At 46.1% G+C, this 22,567-nt stretch overlaps 1 protein-coding gene across 2 annotated transcripts in view; it reads left to right on the top strand.

Moving 5' to 3' along the window:
- Nucleotides 1–16,920, top strand: part of RETREG3 (reticulophagy regulator family member 3) — a 49,545-nt gene extending 32,625 nt beyond the window's left edge. The window contains exons 6-10 of one of the 2 annotated variants that reach the window (XM_068263081.1): nucleotides 2,098–2,182; nucleotides 3,536–3,673; nucleotides 8,941–9,011; nucleotides 11,729–11,861; nucleotides 15,818–16,920. In XM_068263081.1, the coding sequence (XP_068119182.1) occupies nucleotides 2,098–2,182; nucleotides 3,536–3,673; nucleotides 8,941–9,011; nucleotides 11,729–11,861; nucleotides 15,818–16,257 (867 nt within the window). In that variant the 3' untranslated portion in view covers nucleotides 16,258–16,920. Of the gene's footprint in view, nucleotides 1–2,097; nucleotides 2,183–3,535; nucleotides 3,674–8,937; nucleotides 9,012–11,728; nucleotides 11,862–15,817 lie in introns of both variants that reach the window. The other variant, XM_068263080.1, reaches the window with a different exon arrangement.
- Nucleotides 16,921–22,567: the final 5,647 nt, after the last annotated feature.

The raw sequence follows: 22,567 nt of genomic DNA, 5'->3' as shown, positions 1-22,567 counted from the left end.
GATTTAGTCTCGCTTCAGTGTCTCTTTAAAGGCGGATCAGTTCATCTCGGCGCATGGTTCTGAGAGACGAGTGCTGAAGCTGGGCACCGTCATAGCTGCAATGCTATGATGTGCGCCACGCGTAGCGGAAATACGGGGCTCCGGCGGCTGCCAGACCCCGAATTGCATCTCGCTCCGAGTTGCGACAACTGGTGGGGGGGAATAGTATTTAACGCCGCGTATGAATTTGGCTGCATAAGGGAGAGTCATCATTCGGCTCTCCCCGCGCCGAACTGAGCGGCGTCAAAGTAATATGTACTCCTTAAAGGATACCCAAGGTGACATGTGACATGATGAGATAGAAATGTGTATGTACAGTGCCTAGCACACAAATGACTATTGTGTTCCTTTTTTTTGTTCTCTGCCTGAAAGAGTTGAAAGAGAACCAGAGATTAAATAACCAATATATTTATACATACCTGGGGCTTCCTCCAGCCCCATCAGCCTGGATCGCTCCCACGCCGCTGTCCTCCGCTGCCTCTGTCTGCCGGTACCAGGTCCCGTCATTTTGCCCAGTAGGCGCAGTGCGCTCCCTCCGTACTGCGCAGGTGCATGCGTAAAGAGCCGGAGGGAGCCCCTGCGCATGCGTACAACTGGCCACATCTGGCGGAAGTGACGGGACCTAGTAACGGCGATAGAGGCAGCGGAGGACGGCGGCGTGGGAGCGATCCAGGCTTATGGGGCTGGAGGAAGCCCCAGGTATGTATAACATCTTTTTCAATTTTGCAGGTTCCCTTTAAACATCAGGTATGTAAGTGGCGGTTCCTGTCTGAGTCAGGACTGGGTCCGACTACAGTGTAACCCTCAATGATAAGAAATAACAACTATAAACCCTTTCTGCTTCTGAGAGCAGGAAAGGGTAAAAAAAAAGTCAATAGTTCATACATTTTAGCTAGGGCATACTTCAATGAATGTGTCATTGAGCAAAACCAATTAAACAGTAAAAACTTAAAAAGTAGATTTAAATATAAAATACAACTATGGAATGTCTTAAAAAGCCATTTTTAGTAGAAGGCGGATGTATACAGTTGTTTATTTCATTTTAGTTTTTCACCTCAGGTGTCCTTTAATCATACCTATTGGCAATGCAGATAAAAAAAACAAAAAAAAATAGACACTTAAATTCTTATAAGTGAGTTTACACCAAATCTAATGCAATGTATCTTTAGTAAGAGTTTCTTTTGCATGTTGTGTGCCTTGGTTATTATTACAGCACACTTGTACAAATACAGGATTCCCTAGTCAATATTTACATACTGTATACATAGACACAGCGTGTTCCGTCTGGCATAGGTTTGCTGGCAAGAAGGTGTTCTAAACTGTACAGTAAGTGCAGTATTATCTTATGGCTCTAGATATCTCCTGGCATCTCTAGTGACAATTTTCTGACGCAGCAGACCTAGCCTGACTTAAAGGAGTCATCCAGCAATATTACCTACCAGCCTCTCCAGCCCCTTGCAGCTGACATGTCCCATGCCGCAGCTCCGCTCCCAGCCACCGGCCCGGGGTCCCCACACGGTGTCTCGCCAGGTGTCTTCTACTGCGCCTGTGCGTCCTCTACTGCGCCTGCATGAGAGCTGTTGTCAATCAAGTCCACTTTGACCGGACTGTACTCCTGCGCAGTACACTGTGGACAACGTGGACTTGATTGACAGCGAATCTCGCGCAGTAGATCACGACCTCAAGGTGCCAACGAGACTTTCAGCTATCGCAGTACTTTGCGCGGGAGTAGTCAGTGATCTTACGGATCCAATCCGCTGTGACAGTTATCGCCGCACAACGCCTAGCGATGTTTGCGTGAACATGCAGCTGTACCCACGTTGTGAGATCCTGGAAACGAGCGCACGTCCCTAAGAAGTCACCAGGAAGATTGTCTGAAAATTTGTGAGGTGGGTACAGTACATAAGACTGCGTAAACAATTGTTAATTTGCTAACCTTTCACTACTGTGCGTTTCTGTATGACCCAAGTTGCAGTCAGTTGTGGAGATGTCCTAGTAAGTCAGGGCCAATGTATACAGATTATTTTAGTGTCCTTTTTTATTTTTTCCTTTTTTTAGTTCTGTCTCTTGGTCTGTGGATTTCTAACCTTCCTGGCTGTTTTGGGCGGATACATTCCAGGGATTGTACTGTCCTATCTGATGTGTAAGTCCATAATTTATCTCTGTATAAAATGTTACCTTATTTGAATGGTTTCTTGTTTAAAGGAAACCAGAGCTGAGATGAAATAAAAGTTTTATACATACCTGGGGCTTCCTCCAGCCCCATGCGCACGGATCGCTCACATGCCGCCGTCCTCAATCTTCTCCTTCTTCAGTACTGGGTCCCAAACTTCAGCCAGTCTGGGCATACGAAGTCTCTACGTATCTCTCTCTGGCGCATGGGGCTGGAAGAAGCCCCAGTTATGTATAAAATTTTTATTTTATGTTGGCTCTCGTGCACCTTAAAGTTTACCTGGGGGTGGGGGGGGGGGGGGTATAAGAACAAATTATACATACCTTGGGCTTCCTCCAACCCCCTTCAGGTTGATCACTCCCTCGCCGCCTAGATCATCCACAGCTCAGCCTGGAAGGTCCTTTAGTCTGGGCAAGTCGGCGCAGTCCGGGCCTCGTGCACTCCCTTATCGCGCTCCCATGGCGGGAGTGTTCTGCGCCTGCACAGTAGTACTGCGTAGGTGCAGAACGCTCCGTGTGACAGGAGCATGACTCAGACCAAAGGACTTTCTGGGCCAAAATGCTAAGGATCCAGGCAGCGTAGGAGGATGGCGAGGGGACTGGTGGAAGCCCCAAGTATGTATCATTTTTTTTAATATATTTACTGATCATCATTGCAGTGGATCAATAAGTGTTATTAGAAAAGAGACACACAGAACACAGTGACTTATTTGTATACCTTTACTTTTGTCCCTTAGCCTCAACCCTTTTGGACAGTCTGTGCTAACATCTTATTGCCCTTGAAACAAACTCTTCTCATCACTGTCCACATAATCCTGGACAGCAAGCGCCATATCGCCATTACACTCAAACCTTCTGCCTTGCAAATGATTAAAACTTGTAAGGTGAATGGGGGGTGATGATGCAGTTAGAAGCCAACTTTCTATGGCAGCCCATGCAACAGCTGACGTTTGGGCGGAGCATTGTCCACATTGAATAGCACTCTTCACCTTTTGCCTCACCTCGTCTACTTGATATATTCAAGTAGGTTTTTTAACAAGTTGGTGGTCTGTCCATGCATCATGTAAACAGAAAGAATTCCCTCCACATTACAGAAGAGCAATGTTATGATCCCTGCACTGGTGCAAAATTCCTGGATGGAAGGGGAACCATGGTGTTTCCACTCCACTCTTTTTATCTCTGGATTGAAATGGTGGATCCAAGTTTCGGCTGTTGTTACAAACCTTATCTGGAGTTCCTCTTGAATTACGCTGTGTCTTGGTAAAACATTTTTCATTGTGTTATCTTGTGTGACTGACTCGCTGTCATGTGTCTCCCCCTACAGTGCTGTTCCTCTTGCTTTGGCCCTTGGCAATATATCACCGCCTGGGTCAGCGAGTCTACCAGAAACTAGAGCCAGCCCTGCAGCGGTTGGACTTTAGCGTTCGTGGATACATGATGTCAAGGCAGAAGGAGAGACAGAGTAAGTATTAAACGCAGGGAAGTTAATGACATATGTGGCTGCGGGAGAATAAAATGAATATAGTTATTCAAGTACCTTTCTGCTTTAACTGGTGGCTACCACGGTACTATACTCTACTGCATGTATTATTAGTGGCTGGATAGTGTAACGGTTAAGGGCTCTGCCTCTGACACAGGAGACCTGGGTTCAAATCTTGGCTCTGCCTGTTCAGTAAGCCAGCACCTATTCAGTAAGGAGTTTCTTGGGCAAGACTCCCTAACACTGCTACTGCCTACTGAGTGCGCTCTAGTGGCTGCCTCGCAAGCGCTTTGAGTCCGACAGGAGAAAGGCGCTATACAAATACTGCTATTATTATTATTATTATTATACTAAATAGTTGCATCCTTATCTGAAATACTTTTGGCTTTTTTTTAGGCTTAATAGGCTGCGTGACACAGAACATAAAAAATAGATGTTCTACTAAATGTAGCTGTTAGGGCTCATTCCCATATATCAGTTGAACTGAAGCATGTATTAAATGACAACTGTAACGAGATATGGAGGCAGCCATATTTATTTCCTTTTACGCAATACCAGTTGCCTGGCTGTCCTGCTGATCCTCTGCCTCTAATGATTTTAATCCTAGACCCTGAATAAGCACGCAGATCAGATGTCTGACTGCATTTACTGCATGCTTGTTTCAGCTGTGTGATTCAAACACTACTGATGCATGAAAGATCAGCAGGGCTGCCAGGCAGCTGGTTTTGTTTAAAGGGAGTCTGAAGTGAAAATAAAACAGATGCTCCCTGCTTTCGAGTGCTGGATCCCCCCGGTCGGAGATTGCTCTCCGTCACTCTGAAGCTTCGGAAGTCTTTGGGAGCCCGAGTGTTTCCAAAGACTTGCCGCTCCACACTGCACATGCATGAGCATGCTGTCTCACCTACGGAGTACGGAGCCTCCTGTGTTCAGGAGCGCTTGGGCTCCTGCAGACTTCCGAAGTCTTTGGCGGGGGATTTGAATCGACGATCCAGCGCTGGAATGCGGGGATTGTGAGGAGAACGGGAAAGGTCATTTTAGGACCCAGAGCCTTCCCTCTACTTAGGTAAGTATGTTTTTCTTGTTTTTATTTTCGCTACAGATTTACTTAAAAAGAAAATGATGGCAGCCTCCATATACCTCTCACCTCATTTGTCCATTAAGGACAAGCAGCAATAAGATGATAGTGGCTAAAACGCTTGGAGCCGGGACATTGAAATCTACACCCTGGCAGAGATAAGTCTCCAACTCTTTCAACTGGGTGAGTTCAGAAACTGCAACTGAGGCACAGTCCCAAACCGAAGCCCTTCCTAAATGGTGTATGTAATACCTAAAATATATAATACTATTTAGGTATTACATATACCATTTCTGTTAGGGACTGTGCCTCAGTTCCAGTGTGTGGTTGTTAGTATACCCAATCCTATCAATCCTAGTCGAGTGTTTTGTTGAGTTCAGAAACTATTAGGGCTCGTTTTCATCAAATCAACGCAGGAGCGGTGTGCTCAGCACGGCTCTGCGCTGCACATGACCTCCCCCAGGGTGGTGGTCATTATAATGAATGGTATTGTTGGCGCAAGGCAACCATTCAGTGGGGATTCGCAACGCATGTTTGGAAACATCAGAGAGTGCAGCCTGTGCATTGTCTGCTGTCCCTGCGATCACGTTTCCATAAACGCACGTATGGAAATGAGCCCTTAATCTTGATGCCACAAGAAAATCCATATCTGCACAGTGCAAGTCCAACAGACAAGCCTTCTAGGTGAAATCTATGGAAACAGTAAATTGTATCCATGTGTAACTTCATAGGAAGATCATGTTTATCTATGAACTCTGTGTTAGGAATGTTGTAGATCATCTTGGAAGAAAAAGTGGGGACTGCACATTGAAATGTTTCTTTTCTTGTTTACAAATGTTCTCAAATTTGAAAATCAAATCATTTTTTAAAAGAAATCAGTAGTGTAAACTGCATTACTGATCAGAACCACATTTTAAAACCATCTAACCACACTGACCGGGTTCACACTTACTAAAAGTCGCTTGCGTGCGAAAACGGGTTTGCCGCACTTCTAATGAAAGTCAATTGAGAATCGCACTTCTGCTACAATGGAGGAAATTGCACTTTTAGACCTTGCAGCATAAATTTGCACATCGCAGGAAAATTCCCATTAGCTGCGATAAAAAAACTGGAAAAAAAGTTTAGCTTGCCTCTTGGCATACTGATGCTGCTTGTTGTCTTCAGGGTCCCTCGTTGGATTTGAGGGAGTTCCCCCAGTGTATTACCATGATTATGTGACTGGCAGGCAGGGGCATAAGTACAATTCATGGGGCCCCACCTGCAGAACTTAGATGAACCCCCCCCCCCCCCCTTACCCATTCACACCCCTTCTCTTGCCTCCTCTTTTTGACATTCACAGCCTTGGAGCCCATCTCACAAGGGTCATAAAGTGTGGCCAGCATGATCTTCACAGCCATACCAAGTGTAACCACAAACCACCTGATCTGAAGTATAGTCCCCTGTATCAGAGAAAGGCCCCACAGCTCTGGTCTCCCCTGTGATTGCAGGGGCTGCTCTCCTTTAGTTACGTCCCTGCTTGATTGTGGCAAGATTTGTGTATACAGAGGCTCAGAAAAGTATACAATATATTAAAAACTGTTTAAAATGGGGGGCACTGGTGGACTTACCTCCCCATAGATGACACAACAATAATGTATCTTTAAAACGTATTCAACATTTATTTCTTACTCCGATAACAGAGGCTCTATACCCGACCTAACACTCATTCAGCTGCACCTTGTTGTACTTTGCCTGAAGAAGCGGGTGACAGACCCACGGAATGCGTTGCAGATGTTAGAGTAAGAAAAGGATGTTGAATGGGTTTTAAAGATACGTTATTGTTGTGTCATCTATGGGGAGGTAAGTCCACCGGTACCCCCCATTTTAAACTGTTTTTAATATATTTTATACTTTCTGGTACCCCTGTATACACAGATCAATGAATATCCATCTGGTGGATGGCTGTTTCTGCCCTTTTTCTTCCTATCTACAGAGAGCAACTTCTTAGCCTGAGTGGGGACAGGATAATCTCCCCATCTGCGCATATAGTGGTTGCCTGTGGCAGCAACCCATGTTTGTGAGTAAAAATGTCTACTATTCATGGCTACTAATATAAATCAACAGTAGATCACTTACCCGGGGCTCTCAAATTTTTATTTTTGTCTTACATATTGATTGTGGCAAGGACTGTTGAGTGGAAACCGATTCTGTAAAGCCAGAGAACTATATGCAGCAGCTTTATGAAGCTGAATCCAGTTTGCAAGTTGTGTTACTGTTACTTGTCATGTTCTGCATATGAATGTCGGTGTAGAACAGAGCTGTTCAACTTCACGGGCATGGAGGGCCATTTTTTTTCAGACCCCATGGTGGAGGGCCGAAGGTTCTTGCTAGAGCCGCAGACCCCCCCCCCCCCCTCCCTCCCCCAAAAAATGCAATTAAAGGACAATTAGATTGGCAGCACTTTCCACAAAATGCAATGCAATTGGCAGCAGATTCCCACAAAATGCAATTCAAGATTTTGGTGAAGCTGTGCAACGCGCGCCGAAAAGCATGAGGGCTTCGTTGTGCGGCGCTCATAGCCGAAAAATGGGTGTGGCCATGGACCTTGAACTTAGCAATGTGGGACATTAGATTAGGACAGTGGTGGCGAACCTTTTGGAGGCCGAGTGCCCAAACTGCAACCAAAAAGTCACTTTATCACAAAGTGGCAACAGCAATTTAAACTACATACAAACGTTTTAACTCGTACATGTACATTATGGAAAATCCAAGTTGAAAATAAACTGTGAAGATAAACAATTTCATCCATCCTACTCTCGAAAAATGTATTTTTTTTTTTTTAAGAACCTCCCAGTTTTATTTTCCATTTTAAAAAGCTAAAAAAGTAGGTTTAATGCTATTGTCTCATATGATGATGATTCAGCTTTCCCCATAGTCTCGCAGTTAGCAATCATGTGACCCCCAACAAGACAAATTCAGCAATCATGAGGCCCCCAACAAATCATGAGGCCCCCAACAAGACAAATTCAGCAATCATGAGGCCCCCAACAAATCATGAGGCCCCCAACAAGACACATTCAGCAATCATGAGGCCCCCAACAAGACAAATTCAGCAGTCATGAGGCACATAAATAGACAGCATTTCACATAAATAGGCAGAATGCCCCCTTAATATGGTAGACGCCTCTCACCTGGCTTCTGAATTCTCCTCTACTGGCTGCTGTGCCTGGCTGGCCTGGCAATACTGTTTTTGGCCGGATTGGGGATGTGTGGGCTGAAAGGCTTTGCAGTGATGCTGTGGCTGGGCTGGCGGTGATGCTGTGGCCGGATGAGGTAGTGACAGGTGCCCCCCCAGATGAGGTAGTGACAGGTGTGTGTGTGTGTGTGTGTGTGTGTGTGTCCCAGATGAGGTAGTGACAGGTGTCCCCCCAGATAAGGTAGTGACAGGTGTGTGTGTGTCCCCAGATGAGGTAGTGACAGGTGTCCCCCCAGATGAGGTAGTGACAGGTGTGTCCCCCCCCCCCCAGATGAGGTAGTGACAGGTGTCCACACCCCCTCCCCCCCCCCAGATGAGGTAGTGACAGGTGTCCTCCCAGATGAGGTAGTGACAGGTGCCCCCCCAAGTTAGATGGTGAGAGGTGCCCCCCCAGTTGAGGTGTCCAGTGCCTCCAACCTGCCCGTCACCTCAGATCAGCGCTGTCCATTAATGCGCTCTCCTCTGTCCCCGCTGGGCTGGCGCTGCCTCAGTCACAGCTCAGACCTCACAGATCACGGCGACTGAAGCAAGTAAAGTGTGCATTGCACCCGCGCGGCTGAACTTCACATGTGGAAGTGACTAATGATGTCACTTCCGCATGTGATGTACTACGTGTATGCGGGTACCATGCGCACTCTGATTGCTTCAGTCGCCGCGATCTGTGAGGTCTGAGCTGTGACTGAGGCAGCGCCAGCCCAGCGAGGACAGAGGAGAGAGCACTATATGAGGGAGCAGGCATATGGCGCGCATAGCACGAACCATGCCTGCATTCCTTAAGATGGGGCTTAGTGTGGGACATGATGGCTCCGCTGGCGCTCTGCATTGAGGAATCTCGGAGAGAAGAGCGGGCTGCCAGTTGGACACCGCTGGTGTAGAAGGTCTGTGTTAAGTTGAAGGCATAACCGTGTTGTGTAAACCTCTTTCCATCTCTCTTAGCAGTGCATGGCCGAGCTCTCCCTGCCACTGAGGAAAGTGACAGCGAAGAAGAACTGGCTGCATTTTGTCCCACGGTAGGTTAATGGAGAGCAACAGACAATAAAACTCTGAACAATTTAATTAAATTTAATTAAATGTAAAATTCTGTTTTACCATAGCAAAGTCTATCTTACCAGTGTGAACAAAGTCAAACAGAAGTTCCATGTGTTTAAAGTGATGAGTGATGTTATCTGAAATGCGTTATAAGAGTTATGAACTCGCTCATCAAAGCGAATCTGTGGCTAATGACAATGAAAGCCAGTTGAGGGTTAGATAGCATTTTGTGCAGATGTATAGGTCTCCATTGCCTGTACAGTTGTTAGTTCTCAATTGTATTTTCAATCAGATTAATCAGACTGTAGTATGTGAAAACACAGAAACTGGTGGCCCAAATCGATCCTGGACAATCACGTTATCTATTATTTTCTTAAAGCATACCCGAAGTGACATGATGCAATAGACGTGTATGTACAGTGCCTAGCACACAAATGACTAGACTGTGTTCTTTTTTTTTTCTTTCTCTGCCTGAAAGAGTTAAATATCAGGTATGTAAGTGGCTGACTCAGTCCTGACTCAGACAGGAAGTGACTACAGTGTGACCCTCAATGATAAGAAATTCCCCATGTATCTCTCTCCTGCTCTCAGAAGCCATTTTCTGCTAGGAAAGTGTTTTATAGTTAAAATTTCTTATCAGTGAGGGTCACACTGTAGTCACTTCCTGTCTGAGTCAGGACTGAGTCAGCCACTTACATACCTGATATTTAACTCTTTCAGACAGAGAAAGAAAAAAAGGAACACCGCATAGTTATTTGTGTGCTAGGTACTGTACTTCAGGGCAGCCATCAGGGGGGGACAACTGACACTGCAGTGAGGGGCTTCTGGGGGCCCTGGGCCCCCCAAAGCGCTGGCAGGGCCGCCTGTGCTGGCTGCGAGCCTGTGGCTCACTAACCAGCACACCGCTTTCCAGCACTGAGAGAAGTGACATCAGCTCTTGAACGTGGGGAGCAGATGAGTGAGCCCGCTACACTTTCTATACTGGGGCACCACCTATACTGGGCTACAGGCTACCTATACTGGGCCACCACCTATACCTGGCTACCTATACTGGGGCGGGAACCACCTATACCTAGCTACCTATACTGGGGCACCACCTATGCCTGGATACCTATACTGGGGTCACCTATACCTGGATACCTATCCTGGGAGCACCTATACCTGGCTAGGGCAGGGGGAGGAGCTGAGACAAAAGGGGACAAGAGGTAAAACAGGGGGATAAAAGAGGCACAGGGGGAACAGAAGCGGTCAAAAGAGGCACAGGGAGAAAAGAGATGAGACTGGAACATGAGGTCACACAGAGGGACACAAAAGAGGCACAAACTGAGGGGGGACAAAAGAGGCAAAGGAAGAAAAGAGGGGGACAAAGAGAACAGATAAAAGATAAGAACAGACCTACAAGTCCCTATCTAATTTGTTAAACAGGGACTACCTGTATTTTGCTAGTATTTGGCTCCACCCACAACATGCCATGGTCACGCCCACTTTTTGCCACATCACGCGGTGCATGCCGCTTTCTTTAGTGTCGGAGCCATGCACATTTTTTGTACGGACACGGGGGTGGGATGGCTAGTGGGTGTGCACAGCAACCAGTGGGTTGGCCCAGGGAGGGGGGGGGGGGCTGATGATGTGTGAGGGGCCCCAAAATTTCTGATGGCTGCCCTGCTGTACTTACACATGTCTATCTCATCATGTCACGTCACTTTGGGTATCCTTTAAAGTGAACCCGAGGCGGTGCGAGGAGGGGCAGATGGGACACAGAGGCATGTTCTCTGCCTCATGACATGCCTATGTCCCCCCACCGCCGCTGTCTGCCCCCCCACTCAGGTACTTAAGGGTACCTGTGAGGAAAAAGATACTTGCCTCAGCAGAGGGAAGCCTCTGGATAATCCAGGGTCTTCTCCAATCCTCCTCACCGTTGCAGTTCCAACACTGGGACGCTCCAAATATATTTGATAAACATGTCAAACATGTTATATAAGCTGTGTATAGGAATAAGGGGTTCATTCATACATCCAATTATGATTGGCCAATTTGACCACTCCCATGCACTATGAGGGCAAACCAATTTGAAATGCTATGAACATATTGCGTTGGTAAGCTCTCATACTACATGGAGGTTGGCCAGTAAAAATTGGATGTGTATGCACCCTAAATTAGTGGACAATAGACCTGTTTTCTGGGGTGTTTTGCATGCCTTAGTCTGAAGGTTAATTGGGAGTGACCATGTGACTCCCAAAGTAGAAAGAACAAAAGGTTCTAGAAGGCAGACTTGAAATTCACAGGAAGCAGATATTACTAAATCTATGAAGTAGAAGCTCTCTGGTAATTGAAGCTCATGTCTACCTACTAGCTCACAAGTGTTCTGCTGGGAATACACCATGAGATTTTTTTTTTTTTTGGGCAGATAGATGGTTCGATAGATAATTTCCGACAGGTCCGATTCAACTCCCGATTGTTTTTATGATCGATTTCTCATAGAAGTGAAGTGACACCGATCGGAAAAACGATCGGAAAGTAAATCTGCTGAAAAATCTCATTGTGTATTCCCAGCATAAGACTATGTTTAGATTAAAGTATAGCTAAGTGTATAGCACTTTTTTTTTTTTTTTTTTTTTTTATCGATGTACAGCTGTCATTTTATTGGATACAATTTTGGGCTGGCTAAAATTGGATAACATGGGACTTTCTTTCTCAGCTGGACGACTCTGCTGTGGCAAAAGAACTCACAATATCTGACTCGGAACATTCAGACGCAGAAGTCTCCTACACAGAAAATGGAACATTTAATTTATCCCGGGGCCAAACTCCTCTAACAGAGGGATCTGAGGGTAATCCTTAACCTGAATAAAATGATCTGTTAATAAAAGCAATATATTGTGCAGTGTGTAAATGTTGTATGTACAGATACAGGGTAGACATTTTGGGGGGGACAGGAATACGGAGTTCAATCTGTAAACTTTCAAGTTCATGTCACAGGATTAGATGTCATAGATTTGTTGAAGCCACCAGCCTCTCACTAGTTTGTGTTTTGTAGCTGGTGGAAAGTCACCACAACATTTACATGTGTAATAGCAATAGTTAGTCACAGCATTGTCATATTTGATGCAGCTGTTCCAAAGGCAATCCTGTTTTCAATCACATGACCCAAATACAGTATATGTGCTGAAGTAGAGCTGCCAGCAGAGTGGGGTTTCTTCCTCTGCTTAGAGCTATCACCGGACCCTTTCCACCTCCTGCTGAGAGAAATGAACTCTTTGTGACCAGCCCTGCAGCTACTTTTCTGATTTTAACCCTTCTGACACTCCCCAGAAAGGAAGAGAAGACTCTTGAGCTGCATTTCTGACCACAGAGTTATATCTTATGCAGCAGCATAGACTAGGTAGGTTGGGTCAGCTTTATATTCACAGTGAAAGACTGGCTGGCACCCTCTCCAAGCTCCTCTCCAGCTTGCTCATGTGGGTCATGGCTGGTTAGGGGTAGGAGCTTGGACAGGCCAAAAACTATTTTATCCAGTCAAGCAACTTCTGGCATTTTATACTGCTGTTCCAGTTAACCGGCAGCTGTGTTGATCAGTGATTTGCCTGCCCAATCATCCCCCTCCCTGGGAAAAAATAGATAAATTAGGCTTATGCCCTAATTCATCATAAAGAGAACCTGAAGGTCGAGAGCTCAGAGGCTGCCATCTTCACCCCCTTATAAACCATGCCAGTTGGCTGGCTGTCATGCTGAGCGTTTGGCTTTATTTGATTTAGAGTCGCACACCTGCAACAAGCATGCAGCCAGTGGAGTCAAACCAGAGTCAAAGCATCTGATCAGCTCATTCTGGATCAGTGACTTTAAAGTATTGAAGGTGGAGCATCAGCACAGAAGCCAGGCAATTGACATAAGAGAATGAATATGCAGGACGCTCACTCCAGGTTCCTTTAACCACTTAGTGAGTTGAGGATTGTAGATCTACGCCCCGCAGGACTTCAGTTCCTGCACAGGGGCGTAGATATTCGTGTATTGCGACGGATGGCTCCCATGCAATACTTGCTCCCGTGCAGGTACTCGCCGCTGCCTGTTAGAGGGGAGATGAATGGGAGTGCATGTCCCCGCTTTCCCACCATGGCTCACTTTCCTTTTCCTGGTTGGTGGCTACTGTGCTTGCAGGGCCCTGGCCATGCATGTCCTCTTTCCAGCTCGCGTTGGCAGCAGCGTCCTGCGCAGTACGAAGTTTCCTTGTACTGCGCCTGCACAGGATGCTCCTAGTGATGGAAGAGTGGATGCGCTCCGGCAGGGTCGTGCAGGCACAGTGGCTGTCCATTTGTAAGTTGGCGGTAACTAGAGTGAGCCGTGGCAGGGAAGCAGAGGATTTTGTCCCGTTATGGGCACAGGACGTCTGCAGGGGGCTGGTAGAAGCCCCAGGTAAGTTAAACACCTAAAATCTCAGGCGCAATACCTGAATATGGCCTCTGCACTGTTGTGCTCCTCTGCAGTAAAAAAACAAAAACCGGAAATTGTGCACACCGACATACAGTACTGACCAAAAGTTTGGACACACCTTCTCATTCAAAAAGTTTTCTTTATTTTTATGACTATGAACATTGTAGATTCACACTGAAGGCATCCAAGCTATGAATGAACACATGTGAAAGTATAGTACATAACCAAAAAGTGTGAAACAACTGAAAATGTGAGACTGCCTTGATATGTTTGATTGCCACAGGGCTCAATTAGGGTGCACATAGATGCACAATGATGTTGGTGCTCATTTGCTTGTGTATATAAAACAACTGAAAAAATGCCATATTCTAGGTTCTTCAAAGTAGTCACCTTTTGCTTTGATTACTGCTTTGCACACTCTTGGCATTCTCTTGATGAGCTTCAAGAGGTAGTCGCCTGAAATGGTCTTCCAACAGTCTTGAAGGAGTTCCCAGAGATGCTTGGCACTTGTTGGCCCTTTTGCCTTCACTCTGTGGTCCAGCTCATCCCAAACCATCTCGATTGGGTTCAGGTCTGGTGACTGTGGAGGCCAGGTCATCTGGCGCAGCACCCCATCACTCTCCTTCCTGGTCAAATAGCCCTTACACAGCCTAGAGGTGTGTTTGGGGTCATTGTCCTGTTGAAAAATAAATGATGGTCCAACTAAACGCAAACCGGATGGAATAGCATGCCGCTGCAAGATGTTGTGGTAGCCATGCTGGTTCAGTATGCCTTAAATTTTGAATAAATCCCCATCAGTGTCACCAGCAAAGTACCATCACACCTCCTCCTCCACGCTTCACGGTGGGAACCAGGCATGTAGAGACCATCCGTTCACCCTTTCTGCGTCGCACAAAGACACAGTGGTTGGAACCAAAAATCTCAAATTTGGACTTATCAGACCAAAGCACAGATTTCCACGGGTCTAATGTCCATTCCTTGTGTTCTTTAGCCCAAACTAATCTCTTCTGCTTGTTATCTGTCCTTAGCAGTGGTTTCCTAGCAGACATTCTACCATGAAGGCCTGATTCATACAGTCTCCTCTTAACAGTTGTTCTAGAGCTGTGTCTGCTGCTAGAACTCTGTGTGGCATTGACCTGGTCTCTAATCTGAGCTGCTGTTAACCTGCGATTTCTGAGGCTGGTGACTCGGATTAACTTATCCTCCGCAGCAGAGGTGACTCTTGGTCTTCCTTTCCTGGGGTGGTCGGCATGTGAGCCAGTTTCTTTGTAGCATTTGATGGTTTTTGAGACTGCACTTGGGGACACTTTCAAAGTTTTCCCAATTTTTCGGACTGACTGACTTTCATTTCTTAAAGTAATGATGACCACTCGTTTTTCTTTACTTGGCTGCTTTTTTCTTGCCATAATACAAATTCTAATAGTCTATTCAGTAGGACTATCAGATATGTATCCACCTGACTTCTCCACAAAGCAACTGATGGTCCCAACCCCATTTATAAGGCAAGAAATCCCACTTAAACCTGACACACCTGTGAGGTGAAAACCATTTCAGGTGACTACCTCTTGAAGCTCATCAAGAGAATGCCAAGAGTGTGCAAAACAGTAATCAAAGCAAATGGTGGCTACTTTGAAGAACCTAGAATATGACATATTTTGAGTTTTCACACTTTTTGGTTCTGTACTATACTTCCACATGTGTTATTTAATGGTTTGGATGCCTTCAGTGTGAATCTACAATGTTCATAGTCATGAAAATAAAGAAAACTCTTTGAATGAGAAGGTGTGTCCAAACTTTTGGTCTGTACTGTACGCTGTTCCATGGACGTGCTTACAGCCATCTGGAAGTTGCATTTGTACTCTGGGATGCCCAGGCAGGTGGGTGGCAGCTTCAAACAGCTAACAGGTATTTTACATAAACAGAACACTTGCTCATTGCTTTCAAAGGTATGGATGGGAAGGGCAAAAACACTAGCACGTTTGCATCAATTGTAGACCTACCCCAACCAGGCTATGGTCACTGTTTCCATAGAAACGCCAGATGCCACTGTTACCAGTGTTTGAGTCGATCTTGCAACATCTAGTTTGCTGTGAGCACATATGCAGCACAGGTTGGTGCTCATTTTCTCCCTTTTTTTTTTTTTTCCTTTTTTATTTATCGCTTATTATCATGCACCACTGAAGTTCTTGAAAGCCACATAAAATGGCAACACGGGTGGGATCCTGCCTTGAGTTCACTCCTGTGGTGTACACAGATCTGGTCAGGCAAGAAACTAAGCCTCGTATTTTGTCATACAGTTTTATATAGTGTTAACTGTAAAACAACATAACTGATTTCTGGATATTTTTATTCTGAATAGATCTGGACCGTCATAGTGATCCTGAAGAATCTTTTGCTCGAGATCTTCCAGATTTTCCTTCCATCAATCCAGAGTCATTGGGATTAGATGATGAGGATGACACCAGCATCGGATTGCCTCTCCCACCTCACCACCCCCGTATGTCCACTGACCAGCTGTTTGACGAGCAGGAGTCCTCAGAGTCTGAAGTACCACTAGCACTTGGTGCTCAGCAGCTCAGAGACAATCTTACCAACTTAGTCACGAGAGGAATGATACAAATGGCATTGGCAGGGGTGTCCCAGCAAGCCTCAGGGTTTTTGGAAACCACACGGCCCAAATCATATCAGAGAAACTCAAGCTCTGAGATGGACACCGATGCTGAAGCTGATGACTTTGAGCTACTGGACCAATCCGAGCTGAGCCAAATGGATCCAGCCAATCCTCGTGGCCAACCATGAATTATACAAGGAAGGTGCCAGTCCCTTGTGAACAAGACAGTCTTATCTGTTTCTCATTGTAGACCTGTTTCTTCAGGTTGTGTCTTCTCAGTGTGCCCCGTGTGAGGTTTCCATTTCTCCGAGCAGGCCTTCCCAGCCTGCCCAGTTTATCACTGTGAAGTCTGAACCAGTAGAGTAGTCAGTCTAGAATGAAAGCTGCAGTATTTGAAATCTGAATTCCTGCTGGAAGATGGATTTTTCGTGCAATAGATTTGACTCTTCTCACCGATGCCCCAGAACTGCTGTTTATTAACGTAGAAGGGTTTGTTTTTTTTAATCTTTGGTGATTTAGTGTTGGGGACACATTTTACATATACCTGTCTTCAAATGTGATTCTTATGTCCCCACCCAGGGTCAGCTTTTACAAATCTAGATTAAGCACTTACAGAAGAGACCCGAGTTGGTGACGATTGGAGTGAATTGCTAACCGTGTGGGAGAAGAGTGGCTCTACGACTATAAGACTCTGGATTGTTGTTCTATAAGTGGTGTGCTTCATCCTGAGTCGTAATGTTCAGTGCAGCATTTCTTTTAATGTGGAGATCAGATCCTCTTCCCCTTCTCCCCCCCCCCCCCCTCTCCCTGAAAACAAATGCACTTTTAATTTTGAATATATTTTGATTTCACTTTGTTGTGATTTTTTTATTATTATTATTTAATCATAATTGTGAGGCCTTCTAACATTTTACTTTCATCTTAAAGAGACTCCCGAGTACCTCTCATGGGCATGCCTTTAAGACTCTGACCAGTACTGCAAAGTACTTAAAGAGACTCTGAAGCGAGAATAAATCTCGCTTCAGAGCTCATAAATAGCAGGGGCACGTGTGCCCCTGCTAAAACGCCGCTATCCCGCGGCTAAACGGGGGTCCCTTCACCCCCAACCCACCCCCCGCAAAAGTGTGTCGTAGAAAGGTCGCAGAATTTCCCTTCCTGGAGGCAGGGCTAACGGCTGCAGCCCTGCCTCCAGTCGCGTCTGTCAGCGGCGCATCGCCGCCTCTCCCCCGCCCCTCTCAGTGAAGGAAGACTGAGAGGGGCGGGGGAGAGGCGGAGATACGCGCTGACAGATGCGCGTGGGGCAGGGCTGCGGCGGTTAGCCCTGCCCCAACCAGGAAGCGCTCCCTGGGTGTATCGAGGGGGATTTGGGGGTGAAGGGACCCCCGTTAAGCCGCGCTATAGCGGCGTTTTAGCAGGGGCACACGTGCCCCTGCTATTTATGAGGTCTGAAGCGAGATTTATTCTCGCTTCAGACTCTCTTTAAAGATGCATACCTTTCTGTAGCTTGTGCTAATTGCCGTTCTGCACCAAATAGTTTTTGTTCGATTTCAATTTAAAAATCGTGGCTGCCATGTTGGCTATGTTATAACTTCCGGGTCACCCCTGCCTGTTAGAGAAGTGCATCACTGAATGAAGCAGGAAGAGGAAGTGACACGCATGGCCATTGCAAGAGCCTCCTTCAGAGGGATCATAGCTCGACTTTGCTGGAAGTCATCTGGCTTAAAAGCATGCCCATGACAGGTCCTCGGGTCCCTTTAAGCCACAGTTCACAGTGCCAAATATGTCTGATAAAGGCAGCGTTAGTTGTCCTGCCAGAATGGTAAGTCATGCCAGTGTTTGGTATCCTTCTGAGCTATCCAAAGTCCATTTCAAGGCATCTGTGCTGAAGTGGGATATGGAGAATACAAAGGGTAAGTTCCATTGCTGTTCCAAGCAAAAACAAAATGAAACTGCAGCTAGTAATGCAATTTTTGCACTATACAGCAGTGGCATAAGTTGTTAGGAAAGCGGGAAATGCTGCGTTTTATGCAGTAATGTTAGTCTATGGGATGCAGAAGGACCAGCGTTGCACTTGCGATTTACAGTAAGCGTTCCACAGACGCTTGTAGCATTGCATAATATGCAGGCTGGCTGCCAAAACTCACATAATGAAAGTCTATGGTAACACAGATGCGTTTTTTTTACTGCGTTTTTAATGAAAAAGTAAAGATCTCTGATGTGTTTCTGCTTCCTGCTGTCTTTCTAGTAATTTGCATAAACGCATATGCGTTTTCATTAGTGAACCGCAAACGCATTAAAACGCACGCAAAACGCATCTGTGTAAAAAAAATGCAAACGCACCTAAACCGCAAAAGAAAATCGCAAACACACCTGCGGAAACGCCAGATTTTCCTGCTATGTCATGTGAAGCTAGCCTGAAGGTGGCTCACTCATTCCCATGTGGCTGTCTAACACAGTAACACTCAGCATGCTGTGCAGTTACAGGGCAACATGCTCACTAACAGTGGTAGTGAGGCATACTTTCATTGCACCACAATGGGAGCTGAAATCAAGCTCAGACTTCTTTTGGCAGGGTTCACACTTGCCAAAATCACAGCCGGGTTCTTGCACTGCATTTTCCCGCTGCGGGGGGGGGGGGGGGGGGGAAATACCAGCAGTGCTGCTTTTTATTGCACAACCTGTGCAATTCTCTATTGCCGACTGTCTTCTGCTCTCCTCTGGCTGTTGGCTAACACTGCAAATTTGTCTGTGGAAAAGCACTGCCGTTTTTTATGTAGACTCAAATGTGACCCCTGCCTTACTAGATTATCTTAACAATCAAATGAGTGACATTTCTTCAACATGCTCATTCAAAACCTATGGAAGGAGTGTTACAGGCTAGGGTGGAATTTAAAGTACACCTGCACTGAGAGGGGGTTTAATTACACTAGGTGGTGTTGTGTGAATGGTGCTATGACATATGTCACAGCACCATTCTCTTGATCCAATTCCCCCAGGGGTCCCTGTTCTAGTCAGTTAAAATCTTTGACTGACTTGAATGTCGAAGATGTGCTGGTAGGAAATGGCAGTTATCCTCCCTAGGAATGCCCACTTGTAACTCCATACTTTAAAGACCTGTTAAACAAAACAAAACACACCAGTACAGCATAACTCACCTGTTTCAGGTGCCCTTCACTGCCTTTTCTGCCCTGTCCTCTCATATCCAGCATCTTCACCGCTATGTCGCTGACCCGGAAGTACTTCCAGGTTACTTCTGGGTTAGCGCCATATCTGTGAAGATGCCGGCTGATACGAGAGGACATGGTTGGGGAATGGGAGAGCTGAAAAGGGCTTAAAAGACAGCAAAGGGAACCCAGGTAGGTGAGTTGTGCTGTGGTATTTTCACCACCACCACGTGCTCTTGCCAATCACGCCACTCTCTCCCTTGCTGCAGCCCACTCACCCTGCTGTCGGGATAACGGCAGAGCTCTCTGAGACGGTCAGGAGCCAATTTCATTAGTTCTGACTCTGTGATCACTGGGAGCCAATCTCTTTTTGGCTCATGGTGATCACAGGTCAGAAGCCAATGAAATTGGCTCCTGACCAGCTCACAGGGACCAGAAACTGCTGGTCCTGAAGGGGTTAAAGTGTGGACAAACAAGGAAATCAGGGAGCACAGCAATATCAGCATCAATAGTATAAACCGGAAAATTGTATACTTACCTTCCGTAATTTTTCTTTCCTGGATCAAACGATGGCGGCATACCTATGGGTATAGGCTCCGCCCCCGAACCCTGATAGGACAGTTCACTTAATAAAAGCTCAGAACCCACCCCCTCCAGCCATTCTGGTGAAAATCAGTCCTCGAATGGACAAGAGGGAGGGATTCGTATGCCGCCATCGTTTGATCCAGGAAAGGAAAATTACGGAAGGTAAGTATACAATTTTCCGGTTTCCTGGACCAAACATGGCGGCATACCTATGGGATATAACAAATCACACAAGAGGGAGGGAATTCTGCAAAAAATACAAAATTTATTGATTTATACTGCAAGAACTGCTCTCCCAAAATCAACTGGAGTTAGAGAAGCAGGATCAACATGGTAATGATGCATGAAAGTATGAACAGAAGACCAACTGGCCGCTTTACATATAGACTCAACAGATACTTTTGAAAAACACGCCCAGGAGGCTGACATGCCCCTGGTCGAATGTGCTTGTACCTCATTAGGCACTGGTAAATCCTTCAACGAATAGCATTTTTTTAATGATCTTAACCAACCAAGAAGAGATGGATCTAGCTGACACCTCTCTGCCTTTCCTAGGACCCTGATAGTTTATAAACAGGCGATCTGAATTCCTGAAAGATGCCGAGGCGTTTAAGAAGGCCCTGATAGACTGACCCACATCCAGGGGATGACATATTCCTTCAGCAATGAAATTAGGCAACACTACCTCTTGATTTACATGAAAGGAGGAAGACACCTTGGGAATAAACTGCAGCACGGGCCTGATGACCACTCTGTCTGGGAAGAACTCTAATAAGTTGCTTGAACAGCCCAAGGCTTGCAAATCTGAGACTCTTTTCCCAGAAGCTATCGCTGTCAGGAAGACTGTCTTTAATGTTAGGTTTTCCAATGAAACATTCTCCAGTGGATGAAAAGGAGGTGATGATAGAACCTCCAGAACTAAAGAAAGGTCCCATTTGGGGAAGAACGGCTTTCTTGGAGGCCTCATCTTAAATACTGCCTGAATGAACTGTGTTATCAACGAATGTGTTGCCCATCGACTTCCTGTTAATGCAGATAGTGCTGACACTTGAACTTTTACTGCAGATACACTCAGCCCTTTCTCCACTCCAGATTGCAGAAAGTCCAATATATGGTGTACTTCTGGAGATAAGACACTAAATCCTCTTTCTGAGGCAAAAGCTGCGAATCTTTCCCAGATCCTATAATATGTCGAGTTGGTAGAAGCTTTTCTTGCCTTCAGGAGTGTGTCTACCACTCCGCTAGAGCAGCCTAAGTCTAAATACCTCTTCCTTTCAGCTTCCATGCAGTTAAATTCAACCTGTCTACTCCTGGATGAAGTAGATTCCCCTGTGACAAGAGGTTGTGAGACTTCGGTAGTGTTATCGGTTCTTCCACACTCATTGACACCGCTAGGGCAAACCATGGTCTCCTTGGCCAGTATGGTAGAATAGCGATGATCATGCACGATTCCCTGTAAAGCCTCTGGAGAAACCTGGAAATCAGGGGAAAGGGAGGAAATGCGTAACCCAGGGTGAAGTTCCAACTCTGGACCAGACAATCCACTCCTATTGCAGCTGCATGATGATGGCGTGAGAAGAACCTCTCCACTTTCCTGTTCTGGAATGATGCCCATAGGTCTATTTGAGGTCTGCCCCACCTCTTGGTTATTTGCAGGAACACGTCTTTGTCCAGGGACCATTCGTGGGGATCCATGAATCGCCTGCTTAGGCGGTCTGCTAAGGCATTCTTCTCCCCTGGAAGATAGGACGCTGTCAGGTTGGCTAAATTCTTCTGTGCCCATACCATCAGCTGCTCCGTTTCCCTCAACAGGGACAAACTCCTTGTTCCCCCTTGCCTCCTGATGTGTGCCACTGCCGTTACATTGTCTATTTTTAGTAATACCGACTTTCCGTAGATCAGGTGCCGAAAGGCTTTTAGGGCCAGGAAAGCTGCCCTGAGTTCCAGGAGATTCGATGGTATGCCTATTTGTCTTGAATCCCATTTGTTCTGACACTGGTATTCTCCGCAATGGGCTCCCCAACCGTCTAAGCTCGCATCGGACGTGACAACTACCGGGACTTCCGGCTGAATCTGAAGGCTGTTCTTCAAATTTACTTCTTTGGTCCACCACAGGAGTGACCTCTTCACTTCTGATGGTAACCTGAACAATTGGAGCAGGGATGCCTTGCTCCAAACTTTTAGAAAGAAGAACTGGAAGACTCTCAGATGCCAGTGAGCCCACTTCACCATTGGGATTGTGGAGGATAGGGTTCCCAAAAGACTCAGGCAATCTCTCGCCGACAGGTGGGTTGCAGCCAATGCTTTGTAGACTTTCTGCTGGATCAGCAACCGTTTCTGGTCTGGTAGACATACTTGGTTCCTGAGGGTTAGGAACCTTGCCCCCAGGAACACCATGTCCTGAGAGGGTATAAGCTGACTTTTTCTGAAGTTGATTACCCAACCTAGGTGTTGTAGAAATTCCAGTAGTTGTTTCTGATGTTGGACCAACACCTCCCTGTTTTGATGTAACAACAGGATATCGTCCAAATAATGGTATACTTGCAGGCCCTGGATCCTCATGTGTGCTATTGCTGGTAATAGAATCTTTGTGAAGGTCCTTGGAGCTGTTGACAGCCCAAAAGGAAGACATCTGAACTGGTAATGGTTTTCTTCTACACAAAACCTGAGGAACTTTTGATAGTCTTCTCTTATTGGAATGTGCAGGTAGGCATCGGAAAGGTCTATAGTGGACATCCAGTCGCCCACG

This window comes from Hyperolius riggenbachi, chromosome 12 (assembly GCF_040937935.1).
Source record: "Hyperolius riggenbachi isolate aHypRig1 chromosome 12, aHypRig1.pri, whole genome shotgun sequence".
Lineage (NCBI taxonomy): Eukaryota > Metazoa > Chordata > Amphibia > Anura > Hyperoliidae > Hyperolius > Hyperolius riggenbachi.
This window is presented reverse-complemented; position numbering and strand designations above follow the sequence as displayed.